We start from the raw sequence: 22,497 nt of genomic DNA, 5'->3' as shown, positions 1-22,497 counted from the left end.
CCTATACCCCAGGCTTTAAACTGTGGTAGGAGGAGGAGGATTCTGAGGCAGGCTAGCACCTGCAGGCAAACATTGAATTTGCATAGGTAAGCAACACTCCCCTCACTCTCAACTCTTCTTCATCATCTCAAGATGCTTACCCTCCAGTGATACCTTCATACACTGCCTGCAGTTCTTGATGTCATTAGTTCATTCAGGCTCCGATTAACTGTATCAGTAGCAAACTGGAGGAAGAGCAGAAATGAGACCCTTACAGGGTAATTCTAGCCATCGCCTGGGGGAATTGTCACAAGCTGTAATCTCTTGTAAACTCAATTTCCTTGATGGGATGACATTTGTCTTATAAAGTTATTGTAAGGATTACTACACTATCTAGCACGTAGTAGGTATTTGTAAATGGTAGCTATTATTATTATTTATTGTAATATATATTGAAGCACTCTCCAAATCAGCTCACACTAGCAAACCCTTTCCTCCAACATAATCTTTTGGAGAATGTGATGAAAACTATGGACTAGCACTATCCAATGAAAATATAATGCCAGTCAGCATAGGTAACTTAAAATGTCTTAGTATCCACATTAAAAAAAGCTAAATTAATTTTAATTATGTTTAACCAAATATTAAAAAATCTCATTTCAATATGTAATCAATATAAAATTATTAATGACATATTTTGCATTATGTTTTTCATACTTAGTCCGCAAAATCCAGTGTGCATCTTCACATTTCCATCATAGCTCCGTTTGGGCACTAAATTCAGTGGTAAAGTGAAATGTAGTTCAACCCAAACAAGAAAGTTGTGTTTAACAGAAGCATGTTTACCTGCTTCAGTTTTTAAATTTAAATTAAGCTTATATAAAACAAAACTTCAGGGCCACAGTCACAGTAGCCACATTTCAGACGTTCAATAGCAACACGTGACTAGCGGCTACTGTTTTGGACAGAGCAATTTTGGACATTCTCTAGAATTTTGTTTGCACTTCTAGGGGATTCACGGACCTCCATTAAGGTGATCCTTGCTTTACACGTGCCTTGGTTAGAAATGGTCCTTTTTACCTTTTAGAAGCCAATTCACAGTTTAAAAGAAGCCAACAAGTTACTTTCTGTATGTTGACTGAACATTATTCAAATTTGCTTCTGAATAAATTGCTTGGGCTAAATGAAGCAACTTCACAGAAACGGGAAAGTGGACTATTGATCTGGACTTAGAAAAAATAAGCTGAGATTATAGTGGTTGAACCACTTTCGGCCGCTGCTCTTTATCACAGTCTTCTGGATTGATCAGAGGATTTAACTTCTACATATTAAAGTTACGGATTTTCATTTTTCCTGAGAAGTAAACTTCAGTGTCTTCACTTCCCAGGGCACATAAAGCTCTCTCAAAAAACCAGGCAGTAGCCGCTGAACTTGCATAGAGTTTTACCCAAAGCCCTCTTCTATTTTTAGCCAAAGCAACTGCTTGCCAGTTCAAAGTTTCTGGAGAGAGAAATGCGTCCACTACAAAACATACAGGCGGAGCGGACCTTTGGCAGGTACTGCTCAAAATCCCCTAAGACTACTACCCCCGAACTCAGTAGTGCAATAGCTTTTCCGCGGCGGCATCAGCTCTCCCCAGCAAGCCAGCGCCCTAGGCTCAGCCGCAGCCTTCTTCCAGCGCGGAGCTGCCCTGCCCGGCCCTGCCCGAGGGCGTGGCCGGGAGCGGAGGGGGCGTCCCTGTCCTGGGGGCGGGGCCGGTGGGGGAGCCAGGAGGCGGAAGTTCCCGCGGGCCGTGGGGACGGCGCACGCACCGCGAGTCACTTGTCAGCGCTCGTCTGAGGCGGAGGCATCGCCGCAGCGGACCTGAGGTGAGTGGCCGCCCGCCGTGGATGCGCGTCTCCGTCCCCGGGTAGGGAGGAGGGAAAGAAGGGGAAGCGCGGTGCGCGGAGCGCTTGGAGGGAAGCCCCGCTAGGGGAAAGGAGGGGGGCGCGCCCAGCGCTGGGAGGCTTCTCAGGTGTTTGCTGGATGCGAACCGGCGGAGGTGGGAGAGCTGCGTGGGAAGAGGAGCGCTCGGGAATGGGCGGCGTGGGAGTGGGCGCCAGGCCAGAGCGGGCACTGGAAGTCTCCGGAGCCCGGGCCGCCCGGGACGAGCAGGCACTTGTGAGCTGGGCGCCCGGCGTGGCGAGCGCGGGCGCGGAGGGGCCCTCGCACCCCCGCACCGAGCTGCGATGCGGCTGCCGGGCGTTGCCCGGCACCCACCTAGGCGTCCGGTCCTCCCACGTCCTGCGCCAGTCCCCGCGGGTGTAGGGAGGAGCGGGGCTTAACAGGAGTGGAGTGTTGGTTTTTTATTTGCTCTTACGCTACTGAGAAGCATGTTATTTCCCTCCGAATATTTAGAATTGTGTAACTTGTTAGGGGAAAACTTACCGTGCGTCTAGAAAAAAAGATTGTTTAAAAAAAAACTTGTCGTGAACGCCAGGTTTATTAATACTTGCGTACTTGTTGGGGCTTTTGTAAGACTGTGCCTCCAGTTCGTTTGACAATAAGTGGAAAAAGGAAGGGCGTATGGACAGGGAAGGGCGTATGGACAGGGAAGGGCGTATGGACAGGGCAGGGCTTGGAAAGAAAATTCGTGGCTGCGCTGGGCAAGGCAGGTCTAGGGTGTGATCGCCAGATCCTATCTCAAGTCCGCCTTCTTGACCACGAGGACGTTGGGACCCGCCTGCCTCGGAAACAGTCGGCTCCGGAACCTTATTTGGCAAACAGGGCTAGGCGTGAACCTCTGCTGGAAAGCTGTCTGCTCGGCTGCTTTCATCCTGTGCCTGTGGTTTTAGTTCTTCCACTCTACCTCCACAGCCTCTCAGTCTGGGGAAAAAGCAGTATCTCAAGATACTGCTTGCGTTTCAGACCCTTCTTGTTACTCTGAGCAGTTCATCACGAGTTCTCCTTTTCCTCATCCTACCCACCGGACAAGCTAGGATAGAAGTGTGGGAAATACCCACCTTCCTTCCCGAGTCCTAGAGCGAAGACATGGTTTGGACTTTCCCTAAAAGAAAATCCAGCACTCTGCAGAAGTTCCAACTTTTTCTACGTGTTGGAAAGCAGAAAGGCTGCTCACTATTTCCTGCCTGACTGGTATTTTAGGAAGAGTTTGGCACTAATAACCAGATGGAGGAGACCTGGAAAAAGCCAATAATATTACCATTGCTTAGGGATCAGAATATTTTAAGTCACATAAAGCTAGCAAAGAGAGAATACAGAAAGGGAAACGACACAGACTAGAAATGAACTGACACTGGTTCTGTGGTGTAGCTGTGACCTTGCCAGTGCTAGAACTTTTAGTAACAAATGGGAGAAGTCAGGAAGGGAGCCCCCAAGTAAAGGGAAGTTGCAGGTACATGGGTTGATACAGGAATTAAATACATTTTCTTGTAGGGAACAATGGGGTTAGAGGAAGTTGAGCCTAACATTCACATTCTTCTCTTAACAAGTTAAAGATTAAAAAAGGAAGGGCAGGCTGCCTGTGAAATATCTACTGACTTTACACACTTTTTGATTTGTGTTGTGTGCCATTATCGAGACAGTCTTTCTCTACATGTTTTCTGAAAGTCTTTTCTTTTATTGTAGGGAGAAAGTTAAATCATGTGTGGCTCCTTATTACCTCCTTACTGTTTGTTTTTCACATCTAAAAGTTTGACCTCTGATTTCGCCTTTTTGTCTTTTTAGTGCCTGTTACATCAGTGCTAAAGTCACGTATTACTGCCTGATAGTTTAGTGTGCTACTGTGCCAGTGGAAAAGCCCATTTTGTTTCTTGGTAGATGCAGTGCAGATTTTCAGTGATTTAATTTTCTTTAAGAACTAGACTTATTTGAAAGTTTTGCCTCATTTTCCCTATGTGAGAAGATGGAATCTGTTTGCTTTTAATATACCTAGTGGTTCAAATATCTACATCTGCCACTGTTAATATGACATGATGGAGTTGAAATTTTGAGTGGGTTAAAAAATGGAGTAATATTTTAAGATAGGTAATAGAAGGTGACGATTTGGTTGAACAGCACAGACTTCCAAGGAAGTGTGTCTTAAACAGCTTTTTTTTTTCAATGTGGCTTTAAAATTATTAAATTATACGTCTGTTATATTACTAATATTCTTAAAGAGGGAAATACTAGGTTTCTTAGTATTACATTTTAGAAAATCTCTATTCCTCCCAATTTCTCCCATTCACATATAACCACCATAACAACCAATACCAAACTCTGAGTCATGCTTTTTTTCTTTAGTTTTTTATTATGTAAAAGTACTATCATGAGAGTCATTATGAGCATGCTTCCAGCAAAACAGAAAAAAGAAAGCACTGAAGCTCCTTCTAAAGCTCTAATTCTCTTTCATGCTTTGAGTTTAACCGTATATTCCTACCACGTTTAGTCAGTCTTTTTCTCTGTGATAAATGCTCACTCTGCTTTGCCTGATGGGGTGTGTATGTTAAACAGAAAGCAGATTCTGACTAAAACATCACTGCTAGAGTATTGTCCATCATACTCTGAAAAAAAAGTAAATAATTTTAAGTGTGGCAAATACCATATCTCTGTAAGAGGAAATACAAGTTGTAGTTTATAATTGGAGAGAATACTTTTGTACATTAAAAAGCAACTTCTCATTTTAAAGAGTTTAGTGTTTGCAAAGCATGAATGAGAGTCTACAGATTTGCAGTTCTTTTCATATGTTAGAATAACTTAGAATTTAAGTGAGTGAAATTGAAGGACTCTTGCCAACTGTAGGCAAAAAAGGATGGGAAAATCATTTTGAATTAAACCTGAAATAGAATTTTGGGTTTTTAAAATATAATACGATGTGTTGTAAAGCACTTTGAATTAAAGTTTGTATGCGAAAAGCCACGAATTTATTATAGCAAGTTGTAAAGCTGATTGAGTGTCCAGAAATGTACTCTGATATGGAATTTTTAGGCTATGGAAATTGGCTTGAGTTTAGAAATTGTATAGTAGCTCATGGATTCCATTTCTTAGACTGAAATGAAAACTTAATTATAAACTTATTCTGCATTTCTCCTCTGCCTCCCAAAACAAAATACTGAACTAATTTAGTTAGGTTTATAGTAAATCCATTTAAATATGTAATATGTCTTCAAATAAACATTTTTGTTAACCATCTAATTTTCTTTCACAGTTTCTTTCATTTTTGGGGATTGGACTTGGAGTCACTAGAACCATGAGCAACTACAGTGTGTCCTTGGTTGGCCCAGCTCCTTGGGGTTTCCGGCTGCAAGGTGGCAAGGATTTCAACATGCCTCTGACAATCTCCAGTGTAAGCAAACTACTGATTTTATTACAGATGTTCATTCAATGCATAGTCCTGGAAAATTCAGAACTGAGTTGTTGAATTCTCTGGATGACCCATGCTCTGCTTAATAGAATTGCTCATGGAATTTGATCTCAGCAAACTTAGTTATCTAAAATAAACAAGGGGCTAGGGAGGGAATTTAGCAAGGATAGTTGATTTCAATTAAGCTTGTTTTCTCCTTTCTTAATAATGAAATGGAAAGCTTTTAACTAGGGGCAGAATCCAAATTTTTGAACTGTCACTAACACTGGGAATTCTCTAGACCTTAGTTTCTTCATATGTTATTGAAGTTTTGCACTATGGGATTTTTACTGTCCCTTTCAGCTCCTAAAAGCTGTTGATTAGAAAGTATTGATCAATATTGAATAAAATGGCTGTTTTTGGTGTTATTTCCTTATCTCACTCTCTGGTGAAGGTGAGAGCCTAAAGTAAAATGGCCAGAGGCTACTTACCTTTGAAGAGGAAATGAAGGACTTGGATCGCCAACTAGATAGCCTTGGAATAATTGAGATTGTTTACCTCATTATGGATTTAGTTCGAATGTATTCTGCATGTGTATTTTAAGGATATGTTTTCTTGATGATACTGATGAGGGGAGTGATTACAGCTTTCATTTATTGAGGCTTGACTGTGTATCAGGTGCTGTTTCACTTTCATGTCTAGTAGGTAGTTATTGCTGTTAATTACTTGTGTAACATTCCAGAAGGGTTTTTTTGTATATTCAGATAAATATGAGTATCTATTCCCCTTTTACTTACATGGTAGCATATTATACACAGGTTCTACACAGTGCTTTTTTCTCAACAATTTACCATGGAGAACTTTACCTGTTAATATATGTTTTATTTTTAGCAGCTGTATAGAGTTCTTTCATAGGGAAGTAACCTTTCGTTAAGCAATCCCCTATTGAAGAGCATTTATATTGTTTCTAGTATTGCTATTATAAGTAATGCTGCAGTGGATATAATATACATAATTATATATATACTTTTTGATAGGTTGTGCCAATTTACACTTTTGTACAGTACATGAAAATCCCTATTCTCCCTACTAGCAAACTTTTGGATTTTTGCCAGGTTCTTTACCTGCACCCTTTCATTTAGTTCTCACACCAGCCTGTGAAGTAGTGGTGTTATTCTCATTGTATGGAACTGTGCTGTGAGCTCACATGGCTGGTGTGGAAGGGCTGGCTTTGAAGCATTATACTGTGCTGCCTCCCTAATAATAAGCTTTGTCTTAAATTAGGTAGATTGTTTCTCAGGTTAGGTATTTAGAAGGTTATCTTTTATTTTAATTGTATATGTATAAATATTTACAAACATATACAGATATACACACGACACTTCTTACAGTATATGTATAGCCACCTTGATTTTGAAAGATTAAAAATAAGTTTGTAACAATTACATATCTCTATTAAAATGCTTCAAATCCCAATTCACTAGTGAAGTTTTCCTTGTTTCTTGGCTGTGGATTTTTAAATACCTTTATCACCGAATTCCATCTTGATTCCAGTTACTCAGATTTTTACAAGGAAGCACATATATGTAATCCAGCCTGCAAGTTTTAAGGCTTCGTGGCTGGGTGAAAATGTAAATGTAAAGCATCCATGTAAAAATGTGTCTTGTAGACTTATTCTTCTTGGAGGGAAGCAGTGTTTTTCTTCCCCTCCTAATAAAGAGCTAATACGAAGAAAGGAACAATATTTGAACATTGTCTGTTTTCACATTCTGGTAGCATTCTTCTATATTAAATTTGACTATCCTAGTTTATGATAATAGACTAAAGAAAAGTATTGTTTAAATACTTCCATTTTTGCTGGAAAAAAGTCCAGAAACAAATTGACACCTAAATGAAACAGACTTAATCATCACTTTGTTGTATGATTATACAGGTGCAAATGGATTATGTACATTTTGTGGTGCCATGCCTTTAAAAGAATTTTCTGTGCTTCAGTTCCCTGGCCAACAATTTGAGCTCCATGTTGTGATGCTGATACAACAGAACACTGTGTACATACATAGGCGCCCTCCCCTGGCACAGAAGAAATGCTTTCCTTGTGTAGACAGAGTGCTAATTAAAGGATTTTGAACATACTGATTAGAAGAGACTACGGTAGCAAAGCTGCTGAGTTATTTCTGTTCTCTTACAAAAGTCTCTGCCATCTCCGGTGACCTTGTTGGGTCTTGTGCAGCGGGGCATGCAGTTCGTTCTGGACTGGGGAGGATGGGAACGGGAGGAGGAGGAGAGGGAATGTTGGCTTAACTGAGCTGCTAGGCTGTTGGCCTTTCATTGTAGTTATTTTTAACCCCTTGTGTGGTTCAGCTTAAACATGCCTGGTAACATTCCCTAATAAAGATGTGTGCCTAATAACCAAGTTATATTGTGGCAGTAAGATTATTAATGTTATACCTCATCTTAATTAGTTATCTGGTTATATTTATTCTGCCTTAATTATCTAAAATTGTTGTAATATATTTCAGTGATCACCAGATGATTTAATTAATAGTATCAAGAAGCAATTAAAACCTGAAAGCATGCCTGAAAAAATGTAATTTAGTGATTCTCTTATTTTAATAATGTGTATAAAATTCTTAACAAGGTCTGGCACGGTATTCTCTCAGTTGTTATTTTTTACAATTGTATGAAATTCAAAAGAAAATTATTTAGAGACTTGAAACATCAAATCCCCCAAAATTATAGGAAACATAGTAGTTATATGTGTTTTTTAATTTACAGTCTGTTGGAATTGAAAAAGAAACAAAATTGCAAGTTTGTACTTAGCTAGGAACCTGTATCTTTATTATATATAGAGTTCAGAAGTACACAATTTTTCCTCTGGTCAGGTATCATTATGTTGAACTCCAAAGGGCTGTTTATGTTCCCTTATAATACCGGAATGCAGAGATATCAAATGTATTTGAGATGAATAAGCCATTGGTTGGGACTTGAACTTTCTGTTTTCTTGAGATTTTGTTGTTACCAGCCTATGAATATATTGAATATGACTTTATTTCCAAAGCATACAAACTATAAAATTTTAACATTACACTCAGGTTTGTTCCCAGTCTCTTTTGTGTGAGTTTTGCATACTTTTTTTAGTATGTGGATTTCTAAGATAAGATTGGTAATTCTTGCAGACTTTTTGAAAATATCCTTAGATAGCTGTAACTGCCTGGTCACATGTTATTGTCTTCAGTTTCCTAACCTTAAAATGGAATACTGTCTACTGGAGTTTGCAGGCTATCTTTTCATGACCCTGTATTTATGGAATTGCCTTGAAGCCATGGAATGTGGGAATGGGTTTCATCGTAGCAGTGTGGGTTTGTTGGTCTTCGCCAATACATTTTATAAGAAATAGGAGATGTTGCACAATTCAAGGTCATATTTTGGCAAGTTGATGCTCCTCACGATGGAATTACACAAAGAATACTGTGTCTTTGAATTACCTTTTAAGTATAGCATCCTAAAGTTGAAATATTCTGTCTGCTGTGTGTTATTTTCTGATGTATGATATTAGAGTTTTTCCCTTAACTATCAATATTTGGATTTCCTGAAGGTAGTCTCCCAATTCTCCATAAACACATCTATGGTATTTCTTTAGCAGATAAAATAAGGTCAGACATTTTAATAACCAAATAATAAAGATTTTGATTCTCAAGAGTTAGGGGAGGACCAGTTGTTACCAGGTCAGACAAGATTGGAATTCAACTTGAAAAGCAGAAGAAATGTTCCATTTCCTGGAGTCTGGAGCCCTGTTGAAGAGTATAACATAGAACAGAGAAAACACTTGAAACACATGAAAACAATTTGCTATAAATTCATTTATTCAATAGTTTAAGGACTATTTCCTAGAAGCCACTGAAGAAGAGACAGAGTAATGAGTACAAAGGTTGGGGAGAAAAGAAATAAATGCAGTACTTGACAATGTCGTAAGACCTGTCACAAGACAATATTTAATGGAATGACAGAGATACAGATAAGTGTTTCTCATTTTCAGAGGGCATAGACCTTTTGTGTTTGTTCAGGGATGGAGAGTTGGCTTCCTACAGGAGAAATTAATTAAACTGGTCCTTGAAGGATGAAATTTGAACACCTCAAAGTCAACATTTCTCTGTGCTGGTTTTCAGTGCAGAATGAAGACAGAGACTTTTCTTGCCATTGCTTGACTCTGAGTGAAGCTGTGAATATAGCTGAGTGATAGGCCAGCTGCAGAGTTTCCCTCCTAGAGGAGGGGAGAAAGAGACTTTCAGTCCTCAAGCTGAAATGGGAGAACCATCCTACCTTGAATAAATGGGCCCATTGTTAATTTTAAGCTGTTGAGTATTTTCTTTTACATTCCCTCCAGCCCAGCTACCCTGTGTTCATGCCAAGCTAGAAGGTTAATAAAATTAGTTTGTTTAACTACGTAATGTATATTTCATATGGATGTTCACTCTCTGCTTTTAAAATGTTAATTAGCCTTTTGTCTTTTCCCACATGGCAGTTTTCTATCATTTGTGGTCAGAAGGCTCAAGAATCTCAAGATAATCCCAAAGGTGTTTTTCTAGTCTGTTATGAAAAGCTTTTTCAGTATATTTTATGGTAAATTAATAGATTTAGAATAAGGGGGCTTTTTTTTTGGTTTTGGTTTTTCTTTTAAGTTTTTAATGGATATTGGGCATTTTGGAAAGTTATTTGTTAAAATAAGAGGAATTTGACTGGTGTGTGAGGGTTTTTGTATCTGGTAGAGGAAACAATATTGTAGAGATTGGATGAAATAAGAACAGTACTTTAGACCTACGTAAAGGAGATTTTCATACAACCTATTTATCTACTCATGACATTTACTTACTTAACAGAGAGTACTGAAGCCTGTAGATATATTTTCAGTTTTTTTTTTAGAACTTTCAATGTAACGAGCTTGTCTTTATGATGGTTGTTGGTCAGGCTACAGTGTGGATGTACAGTTAACCAGATGTCTTTGTCCAAAACATCCTGTTTACTGTAGTTCTTGCCCAGATTCTCATGTACTGCACTACCAGTCACGGCCATTTCCCCCAGTTACAACCGCATGGAGGAGAAATTTGATATGAGTTAGTTAATCTAGAAGCAAACATTGCTCTAGGTAAAAAGGGGTTGTTTCTTTGGGGTTTTATAAGGGATACTTATGTTTCAGCCTTAGTAAGTGAGATTCTAGGTCTTCAGTTAAATTTTTGAGATGTAGAAATGTTGAGTATGTAACATAAAATTTGACAAAACAAGAACCTAGCATGTGAAATCTTAATATATGTATGGATTTGCAAATAAATGATATAATGGGAATGAAAAAATGTTCATTTGAAAAAGTAATGGCTGTGATCATGTGATCCCTAATTTAGGTATTCTAAGTGCAGAGCCACTTCTGGGAGTTCAGGTTTGGTTTTTTAATTACACAGTGGGAAAATCACTTTTATAGCATGGATACTTTGTTTTTATTGATTTTTTTTTAAGGTAATAAAATACTTAGGTTTGGACAGAGCAGACAATATTGAATGAGTGTTTAAAGATAGTTTGGAAGAACTTTTTATGATATCATTAAAACGGAATCTCTCAAATTTTCACTTCCCCCATCTTCTGTCACCTTCTTACTATTTTTTCTTTCTTGTTGCATAAGTGGATTTATCTATCTATCCTTTTGTAAATACTCAGGTGTCTTTCACAGCTGAGATTGTTGCCCATTTTGTGTGATAATTACTGGAACAAAGTTCATCAACCTCATTGGCATTTAGTACTCCCAGCAGGGCTTAGCATTTGTGACACATGTCCCTGTCCAGCCTCAATGGAAGAGAGTAAAATGATCTGGGAAAGTTGATAGAGGGAATGATCAAGAACAAATTAGAGGGAAGAAGAAAAGAAAGAGGCAATTTAAAAAAGGAAACAGTTAATTACTGGGTCAGATTTGGTGCTTGGGAAATTTTAACGCTTCATCCTCCACTCTCTTTTAAAGTTTGGTTAATTTGTACTTTTCTTTAGGTGAGACATTGATGTGAGTTGAAAGCCAAAAGATTCACTAGGGTTTAGAGGAAGGAGTCTCCTGTAGCCCTGCTAATCATTTCCTCTGGCTGGAAGCAACCAGTATTAGCAGTTTCTTGTGTGTACTTCCAGGGATAATCTATACAGATGTGTGAAAATACAGACATATCCTCACCAACCTCCTTTTCAACACAATATCCTTAAAAAATACTTTTTTTTTTTTTTTTTGCATTTTGTTTTTTTCATTTAACCCCACATCAGTGAATATATCTTCATTCTTTTTTAACAGGTGCACTGTGTTTGGATTTATTGTAATTTATTTAACCGGCTTCTATTGATGGACAATTAGGTTGTTTCTATCTTTTTCTTTCAGTAACACTGTAATGTAATTTTTACATGTATATGGCATTTATATGAGCACATCTGTCAGACAGATTCCTATAAATGGCATTGCTGAGTCAAAGGTCATATGCTCTTGTAATTTTGATTGATGTTGCTGAATATGTCTAGAGGCTCTCCTGCCCACAGCAGGAGAGCCAGTTTCCTCATACCTGTGCTAGCACGTGTTTCAGCAGACTTAGATCTTTTCCAATCAGATGGGCCTATTTCCATCTTTCTCTTTTTTGTAAAGGCTTAATCACAAGTATTCTACAGAGGATTCTCTGTGTTTTTAAGTGGTTCATTTTTGTCCATTTTGCATGAGAATAGACGAAATAAAAATGTGCTGACCTTCTTTAAATGGTTTCATAACTTTGGGGAGGGTAGTATTATTTGAATTTTTTCGTTTAGAGCTTTGATTAATGATTATCCTCCATCATATGTTTCCTATTTCCAAACGGATTTCCTCTCTCTTTAATATATTACTTCCAATTACATGGTGAAAGTTTTTTTGGTTTTTTTGGAGCAGTTTTTGGCATAGTGCCCTGTCATAGACTTTCTGAAAAATTAAGTAAATTACACTTAACAGATTTAAGGTTGTTACCTTTGGAGTTTCTCCAGTAGCCTGATACAGTGTGTAATTTTGAATCCTACTCTTCTCCAGCTCCCCTTAGATGATATGACAAGGAGCCTGACCATAATGAGGTGTTTGGCTTGGTCCTTGGACGTAGTAAAATTCACTCTTAGGAGCCTCACTGTTCTTTCATATCAACCTTTATTAGCCAGTGGAGTGTAACAAGTCACAACGGTTTATAGTGTTTCATAGCTTAGTGAGTCTGGCATTGTGAAGTCATACTAATGTGTGGAATGATGTATTTCTTCATTTTTCTTCATTTGGGTGTAAGCAGCAGAGAGTGTACGTGTTGGTAACTTTGGTGACAAAAAGAGGATGCCGGGGTGTTTGTATTTTATGTGCTTAAAGATGAGGAAGGAGGAATTTCCCTTTAGCATGTTGCTATAAAAATATTTTTAAATTTTCATTATTTTTTAAATTGAAGTACAGTCAGTTACAATGTGTCAATTTCCAGTGTACAGCACAGTGTCCCAGTCATGCATATACATACATATATTCATTTTCATATTCTTTTTCATTAAAGGTTATTACAGAATATCAAACATAGTTCCCTGTGCTATACAGAAGAAACTTTTATGTTGCTATAAAACTTTAAGTATGATGAGAGGAGTTTGGAACTAGATAATGATTTGTACCATTTGTTATTTGAATTGTTTCCTTGTTAAATATTTTTTTCCAGGATTCAAAAACTGATTTAACAGTGGCCACTCTTCTTCATGATAATCATCTTGGGTGAAGTTTGATCTACCAAAAGGGGAAGCGGATTTTTAAGGACAGTAATAATGGAATCCCATTTACCATTGATTCCATCAGGGGTTTAAGTATTGTGATTTGGTTCCGTTGAGGATCCAGTTATTAGTGCAGTATTTCTCTTATGATTTCTGAGATACTAACTTCTAGAGATGCTAAAATTAAAAAATTTAGTAAGTTCGTATAATGCTAGCCAGAGGAGATTGCGGATATTTCTGAAAGTGTTTTTTCTTCTTGAGAAAAGGTACTGGAGGACAAATGTCCTTTAGAAAACAGAAGCTTTATTCCCTAACTAGCAGCTCTTAGAGATGTTCTGGAGAAAGAAGTTTGTGTATAAATAGAAGCATTGTTCCACATGAAGTTTTCTTGACTTTGGACATTCTCTTGAAATATCTCTATGCTACTGACTTCCACATATTTTACAAATGTTTCTTTTGACCTTTTCGTACTAGGCACTTCTGTTTATCTGTGCCTTTATTCATTCTGGAAGATTCTAGCTAGTTACTATCTAATTGTCGATGATACTTTGATAGTTTAGCAGACAAAGGCATTTCCAAACTTCTTCAGTGGCTTATTCTCGCCTAGACTGGTTCCTCATCCTCACTCAGGCTGGCACCTTGCCCAGGCAGGAATTCTAAAACCCTGCATTTAATACATTTGAGAACTGTACTGTTTGAGAACTGTAGGGCTTCATGTTACTTATTGCTTAACTCCCCTGCCTGCCATTCAGGCTGCGCATCAGCGGGCCCACTCAGTAAAACCGAGTTTATGGTCCAAGATGCCTGTCATGAACCCTGAAGTCCTTGGTCTCTTAGAAGCATACTTTTTTTTTTTTTTACCTTTTTCTTTTTTTTTTAAATGGAAGTACTGGGGATTGAACCGAGCACCTTGTGCATGCTAAGCACACACTCTACCACTGAGCTGTACCCTCCCCCTGAAGCCCTTGGTCTCTTCATTCTTCACACACAATATGTTTATTTCTTATCCCTAAAGCCCTACCCATCCATCAAGGCACATTCATATACTAGGTGCTCTTTGAAATGTCTGACTGTTCCATCCCACTGGAGTCTCTTTTCTTTCCTATATTAAATAATAATAATGAAAATGCACTAACGTTTATTGAGCCCTTGTCATTGTCTAGGCCCTACTCTAGATACTTTGCACATGTTTGATTACTTAATCTGCGTAACAACCCTCTGAGGAAGTATGATTTAAAATCTCTACAGATGTACAGATAAAGAAACAGACAGAGAAGTTAAATAACAAGCCCAGAGCTACACAGCTGGTAATTAGATAAGCATAGGATTTGATACCAGTCAAACTGAGTGGTAATGCTTTTAACCAGTATACTGTACTTTCTAGGAATAGATGACAGCTTTCACTACCGACAACTAAGTTTGTGTGTGTGTTTCTTAAAGAGAGTATGCATGCTGTAGCATCAGGCTTATATAAATGGGAGTAACTGAGATTATTAAGAAAAAATATGACTAGTTTCTAAACTAATCATCAACATCAGTTAGATTTTAAAAATGTAGCTTCTAGGCCCCAGACTTTGAATTCAGGATGTTTAGGGATTCTCTCATGCTTTTTCGATGTTTCTCATGTACACTAATGTTTAGAAACTGCATGTAGCTTTGTTTTCTTAAAAGTATTTTTGTTATGGATCTTTTGTTATTTAGATCATTTCAGCAAAAAGATTAAGGCTAAATTACAATGGAACTGCTGTTGACTAAATAATGTGACAGATCTACTTTTCTTCAGCTACTGGTCTTTTTGCTTTTTTTTCAGAGTTTAGTCACCATAGGTCAAATAGTTTTTGGAAATAAATGTCAGCTTTAATAATATGTGATATCAGTCATTAGTTCTGTTTATGATGCTGTATCTTTGTGACCAAAGATTTAGAGGACCTTGAAGTTGGGACATTGCTTATAATATTTTAATACTATAAAACATAATAATGAATGTTGAACTTACTAAAGATTTCTGGAGGAATCTTTGGCCAGACCTGGTTTTGTTCCGCACCTCATTGTTAAGCTAAAGTGGTAACATTTAAGGTAAAAAGAACTGGTTACAGTTTATTTAAGGCTCTGGGCCAGAGATCAGTTCAGATACTAGGTTTCATAGCAGTACAGTTTAAGTACATATAAATAGGTCATATACTTTGTTAAATCATGAACCTCTCTCACCAGGAAAAATCACCCCTATAACCCTGGATCTTATTTACTCAAGATCATATTAAAATTTCCAGTACATCTTTAGTTAACTGTTGACTGATGATCATAATGATGACAGGGGACAAATGGGAAGCTGGGTTGCAGTCAGTTGTAGTTGGTTCTTCTAGAATTGATTGATAGTTATCATTAACTGATGAAATATTTTGGTTTTCTTTGTTAGTGTTAGTCAGGAGATGCCCTAGAGGTTACTTAATTTTAATAGCCCTTTGGCTCCCAAGGGCTTCCTGTGTGTCAGCCTGAATTTGTTTTCTCTGTATTTGACTCAGCGGTTCTACTTCTGTCCTTTAGTGTCATGCTTAACAAATGATAGCTGTCGCTCATATTACAGTCTTTCAAATAGGTGACTGACTTATATTCCCCTTTGAGTCTGGTAGATGTTCTGTTGGAAGTCATTTCTTCAAATGTTTCTCTTCTAATAGTTTGCTTCTCTTCACGACCCTGAGTATTTGCCTTTAAAAGGAATTCAGTTTTTAAATGTTTCTTTGTGTATGACTCGCAGAACTGAACCTCACACCTCAGATATATTAAGAGCAATGCTGAAAAAAAAAAACAAAGAGCGGTGCTGGGGGAAGGATATAGCTCAGTGGTAGAGCACATGCCTAGCATGCATGAAGTCTTTGGTTCAATCCCCATTACCTTCATTTTAAAAAAATGATGAAAATAAATGTAATTGCCCCACCCCCCCAAAGAAAGAGCAATGCAGAAGTATAGTTATTAAGTAAGGAAACTGATTTTTGTGACTGGGTAGGGCAGGGTTTAGAACTGCCCCGGGCAGTGAACTTGATAGAATTTTCAGTTTTCTCTGTATACTTTAGTACTGTTTGGAATTTTTACAGTATGTGTGTCTTTTGTTTAAAAAGTGAAAGAAAATTAAATCTGGCCTATGCTTTGTACGTGTGCAAACTCGGGCTTGTCTGGACACAAATGGAGGTTAGGAGAGCCTGAGAGGGGCAGGACTGTTTGTGTATGTGCGTGCTGTTTGCATGAAAGATCAAGGAACTTCGTGGGAAGGAATTCAGGAAACACATAATTGAGGTGTATTCAAGCTTTAGTTCTTGGAGATTTTATTATTATTATTATCTATTATCTTTTAAGAGAGATGGATAAATTCTTGGTAGAGCAGAGCGCGTCCTTGGTATTGTCTCCTCGTGATGCCCTTCTGAATGAGTCATGCCAGAGCCCTTCCAGGAGAAGGTGTTAGTTAACACATATTTGTTGACCTCTTACTGTGTACTAGGCTTGGCTATAGAGAGTGGTTCTCTATTTTCTGACCTAAAGGCACATGGAATATGATGTAGAATATAAGAAGGAACTTGGAAGCAGGTGAGGACATGTATGTAGTAATCAAACCTTGGAAAAGACCACAACAGTATGTGTGTTGACCACACAGCCTATCAGGATGGGATGGAACTTCTAGACTAGGATCTGTGGAATCCATAGAGGAGACACAGAACAGGCTCCAGTAGACAATTTGCTATATCTACATCTGGGCATGGAGCCATTTGCTCAGTATCATTATTGAGCATGTACTTTATGCCCAGTACTGGTCACGGGACTGAAAATATACAAAACAAAGTTCTTATTGTTATGGACCTTATATTCCAGTAAGAGGGCTGTTAATTCACAAGTGTATAAATAAATAAGCAGTGTAATTTTAATAAGGTGCTGTGGTGGGGAAGGGCGTCTGGGTTAAGCGTTTTACTTAAGTTGGGCAGTCAAGACAGGCCCTACTAATTGAGGGCAACAGGATAGGAAGCCAGTCATGGGAAGGGGAAGAACAGCACTGCAGGCATAGAGAACTGTAAGTGCAAAGGGCGAGAGACAGGAGAGAGCTTGGTGTGTTTAAGGAACAGAAAAGGAGGCCAGTGTGGCAGGAGTGCAGTGAGCAAGGAGGAAAGTGGAGTGAGATGAGGGAGGGGAGGTCAGCCTAGTGTCCGAAGGAGAGCTAAGGAGGTTTAAGGTGTAGAGGAGGATGACATTGAGGGTGATGGTGGGACAGCTGGGGATTTGAGAGGAATTCTGATTCCTCTGGGTCAGAACCGAGCTAGGGACAGTGGGTTACTATTACTATGATTTTACCATATCTGCAAGCTGATGTGTTTTTAAACTGGTTTTGAAAGAAATTTCAGGGGAAGAATTCCAAAATTTTTTTGAGTGAAGGAATAACCATAGCCTTTCAAGGTGGCTACCTGGAAGTAAGATACTTATTTTAATATATTTGTTTGGAAAAGTTATTTATAAGTTATAACACAGAAATGATTATTTTCTCATTGTTATTTGCACACTGATTACAGTTTTCTACTTTGTGTTTTAAAAAATTTTTAAATTATCACTGTTAAGGAGCAGCTTGTTTCCCAGATGGCTTCTGTTTTCATTTCCTTGTGATGTTACGACCTTTTCTACTTTAGTAAGGAAATGTTGCACACACATTCAGGAGTTGTTTACAAATTATACTGGTATACTTTTGTTAGAGTCTGTCTGAAAGATAAAGTGAGTGTTAGGTCAGATACGTTGAACTGAAAAAGATTTTAACAGTGTCTATTTTTAAAAAGAATGTTTTAGCCTTTTGGTTGCCTAATGTGCCCAATGCCAAAAGTTATGTTTTGTAGTCCTTTTATTATTTCAAGTGGAGAGAGTTTATAAGATTTAATGTTTTTCATTTCTGAGCCTTTCAGAGAGGTCACTTGAGCAGGATTAACATCTAATAAGAGAAGGCTAACAGTTGACATTTCATTAAATTCAGATTTTCATGTCTTAAATACATTGTTAATGGATAAAAGTGTTATCAATATCATGTAGCTGTAGGTCCAGAATAATAGATCATAATGCCTTAGCAAATGATGTAACTTCATACTTAAAGTCAACTTTTTATAAATTCAGGAAAAGAATGAGTTTTCCAATGAGTTTTGGGGTATATTTGCAAAATAATACTTTACAGTCAACTTATAAATATCTGTATTACATTAAGTATGACAAAATAATATACCAGTGTAAAAGAAATGTTACTTTAGATACAGTTTTCTTAATGATTTTAAGATTTAAAGTAATGTAATAGTAATCGATTTCCAGCCTTAAAAAAAAACACTACTGGCAGATGTGATGATACCATGACAAGTGTTCAAATGTCTCTGAACATTTTATTACCAAAGCTAACACAGTAGTCTTGTATTTTTTATTGATTTTTTTTTGCCATGATCCTTTAAGGTTTATGTTTTCTCCCAACATACCATTTTAAGATTATATTTCTAGTGGACAGGATTCTATGTGCTGTTTAGTGTAGTTATTACAAGTGCAGGCTCTGGAGCACAATGCCTGGGTGTGAATCCTGGCTCTGTAATTCACCAGCTGTATACATTTGGACAAATTACTTGACTCTACCCCAGGTCCGTAACTCTCAAGTAGGGGAAAAATAATATTTACATTACAGGATTCTTGAATTAAATAAATTAACACCTGTAAAGCACCTGACACATAGTAAGTACTCAGCCAAGGTTACCTAATAATAATAAAGATTATCCTACAGTAATAAATATTTCCTAGTAATATCTAGTTGAAGCAGTTTTGACACATTGGAATAGTATTTCTCTATCCATCACTTTTTAGATAACTTCATCTTCCAAATCAATTCTGATTTTCTTTTCCATAGGTTTTTATAGAAAATTCTTTAGAAGCATCCTTCTCAGTACACACACACACACACACACACACACACACACACGTACAGACACAATGTACACACACTGCAGTTTAAATTATTTCCTGAAACATCTTTCATAAAAGTACATAATAAGTATTTTTTTTTTGGATGAATAGGCCGTTTCCTTCTTCCATCTGTGATAGTCTGGCAGGAACTCTCAAAGAGATTTAAAAGGAGGGCTGGCACTGGTAAAACCTCCAATTAGACAATCTTCTGTTAGTGATTGTCATTCACTGTGATTTTCGTTTTTTAATTCTTTGAAAGAGAAATGATAAGCTATATTCCTGTGAGAGACAGTTGTTCTAGGGAACACTTTTTGCCTCCAGAGAAGGATAAATTTGGTTGTAAGAGGAAGTATGTAAGTGGAATGTAGACTAGACAAGTTGAGCAGTGTGTCTGCCAGTGGTACCATCTCTTTCTAGGAGTTCTTGCACTTCATCAGCCTTTGTGTGTAGATCTCTGTGCTCCTTACCTTGCTCTTCTGTTTCCCTGGCCATAGCCAGCTGACCCTGGGATGAGTGCCTGACCCAAGTGTAGCCATCTGTAGACAAAGTTAGGAGATCTGTATGTGGTTATACTACTTACAAACTTTATGGATTTTAGGAAATATAAAATTTAACTACTCTGAACTTTACTCATAAATGTAAATCATTGCTGTCATTCATTGACTTACTTACTTCCTCCACAGTGTTTATTGAACACTGTTACATGTGAGGCACTGTCCTAGGCACTAGGGATACAGTGTTGTGAATAAAACAGAGCCTGTGCTCTCCCAGACCTATCCTTTAGGGAAGTGAAGAAGAGACAATAAATAAATAAAAATAGTTGGTGATAAGTAGTAGGGGGTAAAAACAAAGACATATAGGGAAGGGGAGTGGTGGTTGAACAGGGGTTACTGATTTATAGAAGGTGAGCAAAAAGGCCTCATAGATAAGGTGACATTGAACAGAGGCTGGAGTGAAGTGGGAAGAAGAACGTTTTTGGCAAAAGGTGAAGACCCTGAGATGAACGTTTGCTTGGCACATTTCAGAGACAGCAAGACTCCAGTGGGAGGAGTAGACTGAGAGGGAGAGGAGTGGGAGATGATTTCAGAGAGTTGAGGGTAGGTATTTCCTAAGGTGAGTTGTAATAAAATCTACAGCAGGTTAGTTGATAGGATGGAGGCATTTTGCCTTTAGATTGAAATGAGACCTTGTCAACAAAGTGAGAGTTTGGTTTGATTTGATCTGGTTTGTTTTTGGAACACAGTACGCAGTACTGTGGTGCACAGCAAATATTTTCTCTGAAGTCTGAAAAGTCTGCTGATTGAAGTGTTATTTTATTCAGGACTGATACTAATTTTCAATAGTATTTGGGGTTTAAAAGGCTGTAAACATTGGCATTTGTATCCTTAGTGCTGTTGTTTTTATGTAGGAAGAGTAATTAATTATAAATGAGAAATCGGGTCAGATTTAATATGTAGTTCAGTGAAAGTAACTTTCGTGGAGTGGTGACTACTCATTCATTTCATTGCCATCACACTTACAAGAATATTTACTTTGAAAGATAAGGTAAAACAAAAAATTATTTTTGTCTTTTCTCCAAGATTTTGGTTTTACCCTTATTTTTCAGCTTCATAATGGAGATTGAAAAATTTTAGTATCTGTTGGGTAATCATCAAAGTAACATGCAGATTTTTAAAGACATATTAGTCTGTAAAATGATTCAGTCTATTTAGGGATTTGTCAAGTAATATTTGAAATCATCTTTTAAGTTTTACTTCTAGAAACATTTCCTGGGACGCTTTGATCTCTTTACAGTGGATGATCATTAAAACATTTCATTTACACCTGGCAGGAATGACCTTTTGAAGTCAGTTAGCTTTTCAGGTGGACTGGTAATCATTGTCCAATTGTCTTGGCTTCTGTTACAGTCACCAGACTGTTTCTGTTGAAATTTTAAATAAAAATAGTGAAGTATTTTCTTGGGGAAGGGCAGTTTCCAAAGTGCTTTTATTTTATTATCACCATTAACCTTCATTCTCTTCAAGACTTAAGCTTTATTATTGCTAGACAATTATCTAAGTTATCCTAATTAAAAATTTTGTAATCAGCTGCATTACCTTTTGCGTTAGTGAAGCCCTGTCCTTTCTTTTGTCTGAATGATGGGCAAGAAATGTTAGAAATTTTCTTGTCAAAGGAGATTGCTGTAGAGGACAGATTTATTCTAATGAAGAGCCACTTTCTAATCTAATGGTAAAGCTCCACATGTGATACAGATGATTTGTTTTTCTAGAGTTGGTAACAATTTAAGACTGATTTTTCAGTGATTTTGTGAAGCAAATGTTTTCTTCAGCAAAATTTGGAAGTGAATTTAGCAGGCTGTTTAAATAAGTTGATATCGTGCTTGTCTGGTTTTGATAGTTCAGGTTTTTGCAACTGCAATAGACTAGTTTCATGGTTAAATTTGGCTTTCACCAGAAATAATGATTATTATTTGCATTGATGTTAATTTTATTTTAACCTCAGTAAAGTTATAGTCTTTCTTTAAAGAGGAAAATAAAAATAAAAACTGATAGTAGAAAAGTAGAATGGTGGTTAAAGGGGCTGAAGGAAGAGGGAGGGGGGTTGATTAATGGGTACAGGCTTTTAGTTTTGCAACATGAAAAAGTTCTGGAGTTCTGTTGTACAGCATTGTGAGTATGTTTGCCACTACAGGACTGTGCAAATTGATGTGACTTTTATTTGATCAACAGAAAATGACCCGTTTATAAGCCCTTGCTATTTCTTCTAAGTATTATAAATACACATTCTAAAAAAAAGCATTTTTTCCCCTTGATGTGCCAAAGCAATAGTAATAGTATTTAGACAACAATGAGTAGACAGCAAATTATTGCTAACTTTTACTTGAAATTATGGGAAGTAAAATTTAACTTCAGGGATTGATGTAGTTATGGTAATATGATTTCTTAACTAAATTGACCAGATTTACCAGGGAATATCCTCTATATTTAAAGACAGTGGAAAGTTTGTGAGAATTGGCAAACCACCTCCCAGTTCAGTAACTCGAAGGCAGCTCAATTCCACCTTCTCTTTAAATAGATATATATGCAACAAATATTATATATATAGCTATATATATATATACAATATATATATAGCTCCTAGGTCTTTTTAAACCATCAAGTAACTCTTAAAGTTGCATCATACCTAAACTAAAACAAAATATGTCATAAATACGTCTACATACCTCATGAGTAGGAATGTGCTTGACAAGTTATTATTAACTGATCAACACTCTGAAGCTTGATTCTTCATATGTTGGTGTTACATGCATACAGAGCTTACACATACATGAGGACATTAGGGTTGTGTTTTACTTCTGACCGTCTGGAATCGTTCCCCTTGTTTTCTTTATAGTTTTGTAGCACACATTATTTCTGATTGGATGTTATTTGTAATTCTGATATTTTGAATGTTTTAGCTTGGGTGGA

General features: G+C 37.4%; 1 protein-coding gene across 10 annotated transcripts in view; it reads left to right on the top strand.

Moving 5' to 3' along the window:
* Positions 1-1,744: 1,744 nt before the first annotated feature.
* The window catches only part of PDLIM5 (PDZ and LIM domain 5), a 185,445-nt gene continuing 164,692 nt past the window's right edge, over positions 1,745-22,497 (top strand). For 8 of the 10 annotated variants that reach the window (XM_031469309.2, XM_031469300.2, XM_031469293.2 and 5 more), the window contains exons 1-2: positions 1,746-1,847; positions 5,165-5,302. In XM_031469309.2, the coding sequence (XP_031325169.1) occupies positions 5,207-5,302 (96 nt within the window). In that variant the 5' untranslated portion in view covers positions 1,746-1,847; positions 5,165-5,206. Of the gene's footprint in view, positions 1,848-5,164; positions 5,303-22,497 lie in introns of all 10 variants that reach the window. The other 2 variants (XM_031469330.2, XM_031469324.2) reach the window with 2 other exon arrangements.

This window comes from Camelus dromedarius, chromosome 1 (assembly GCF_036321535.1).
Source record: "Camelus dromedarius isolate mCamDro1 chromosome 1, mCamDro1.pat, whole genome shotgun sequence".
Lineage (NCBI taxonomy): Eukaryota > Metazoa > Chordata > Mammalia > Artiodactyla > Camelidae > Camelus > Camelus dromedarius.
This window is presented reverse-complemented; position numbering and strand designations above follow the sequence as displayed.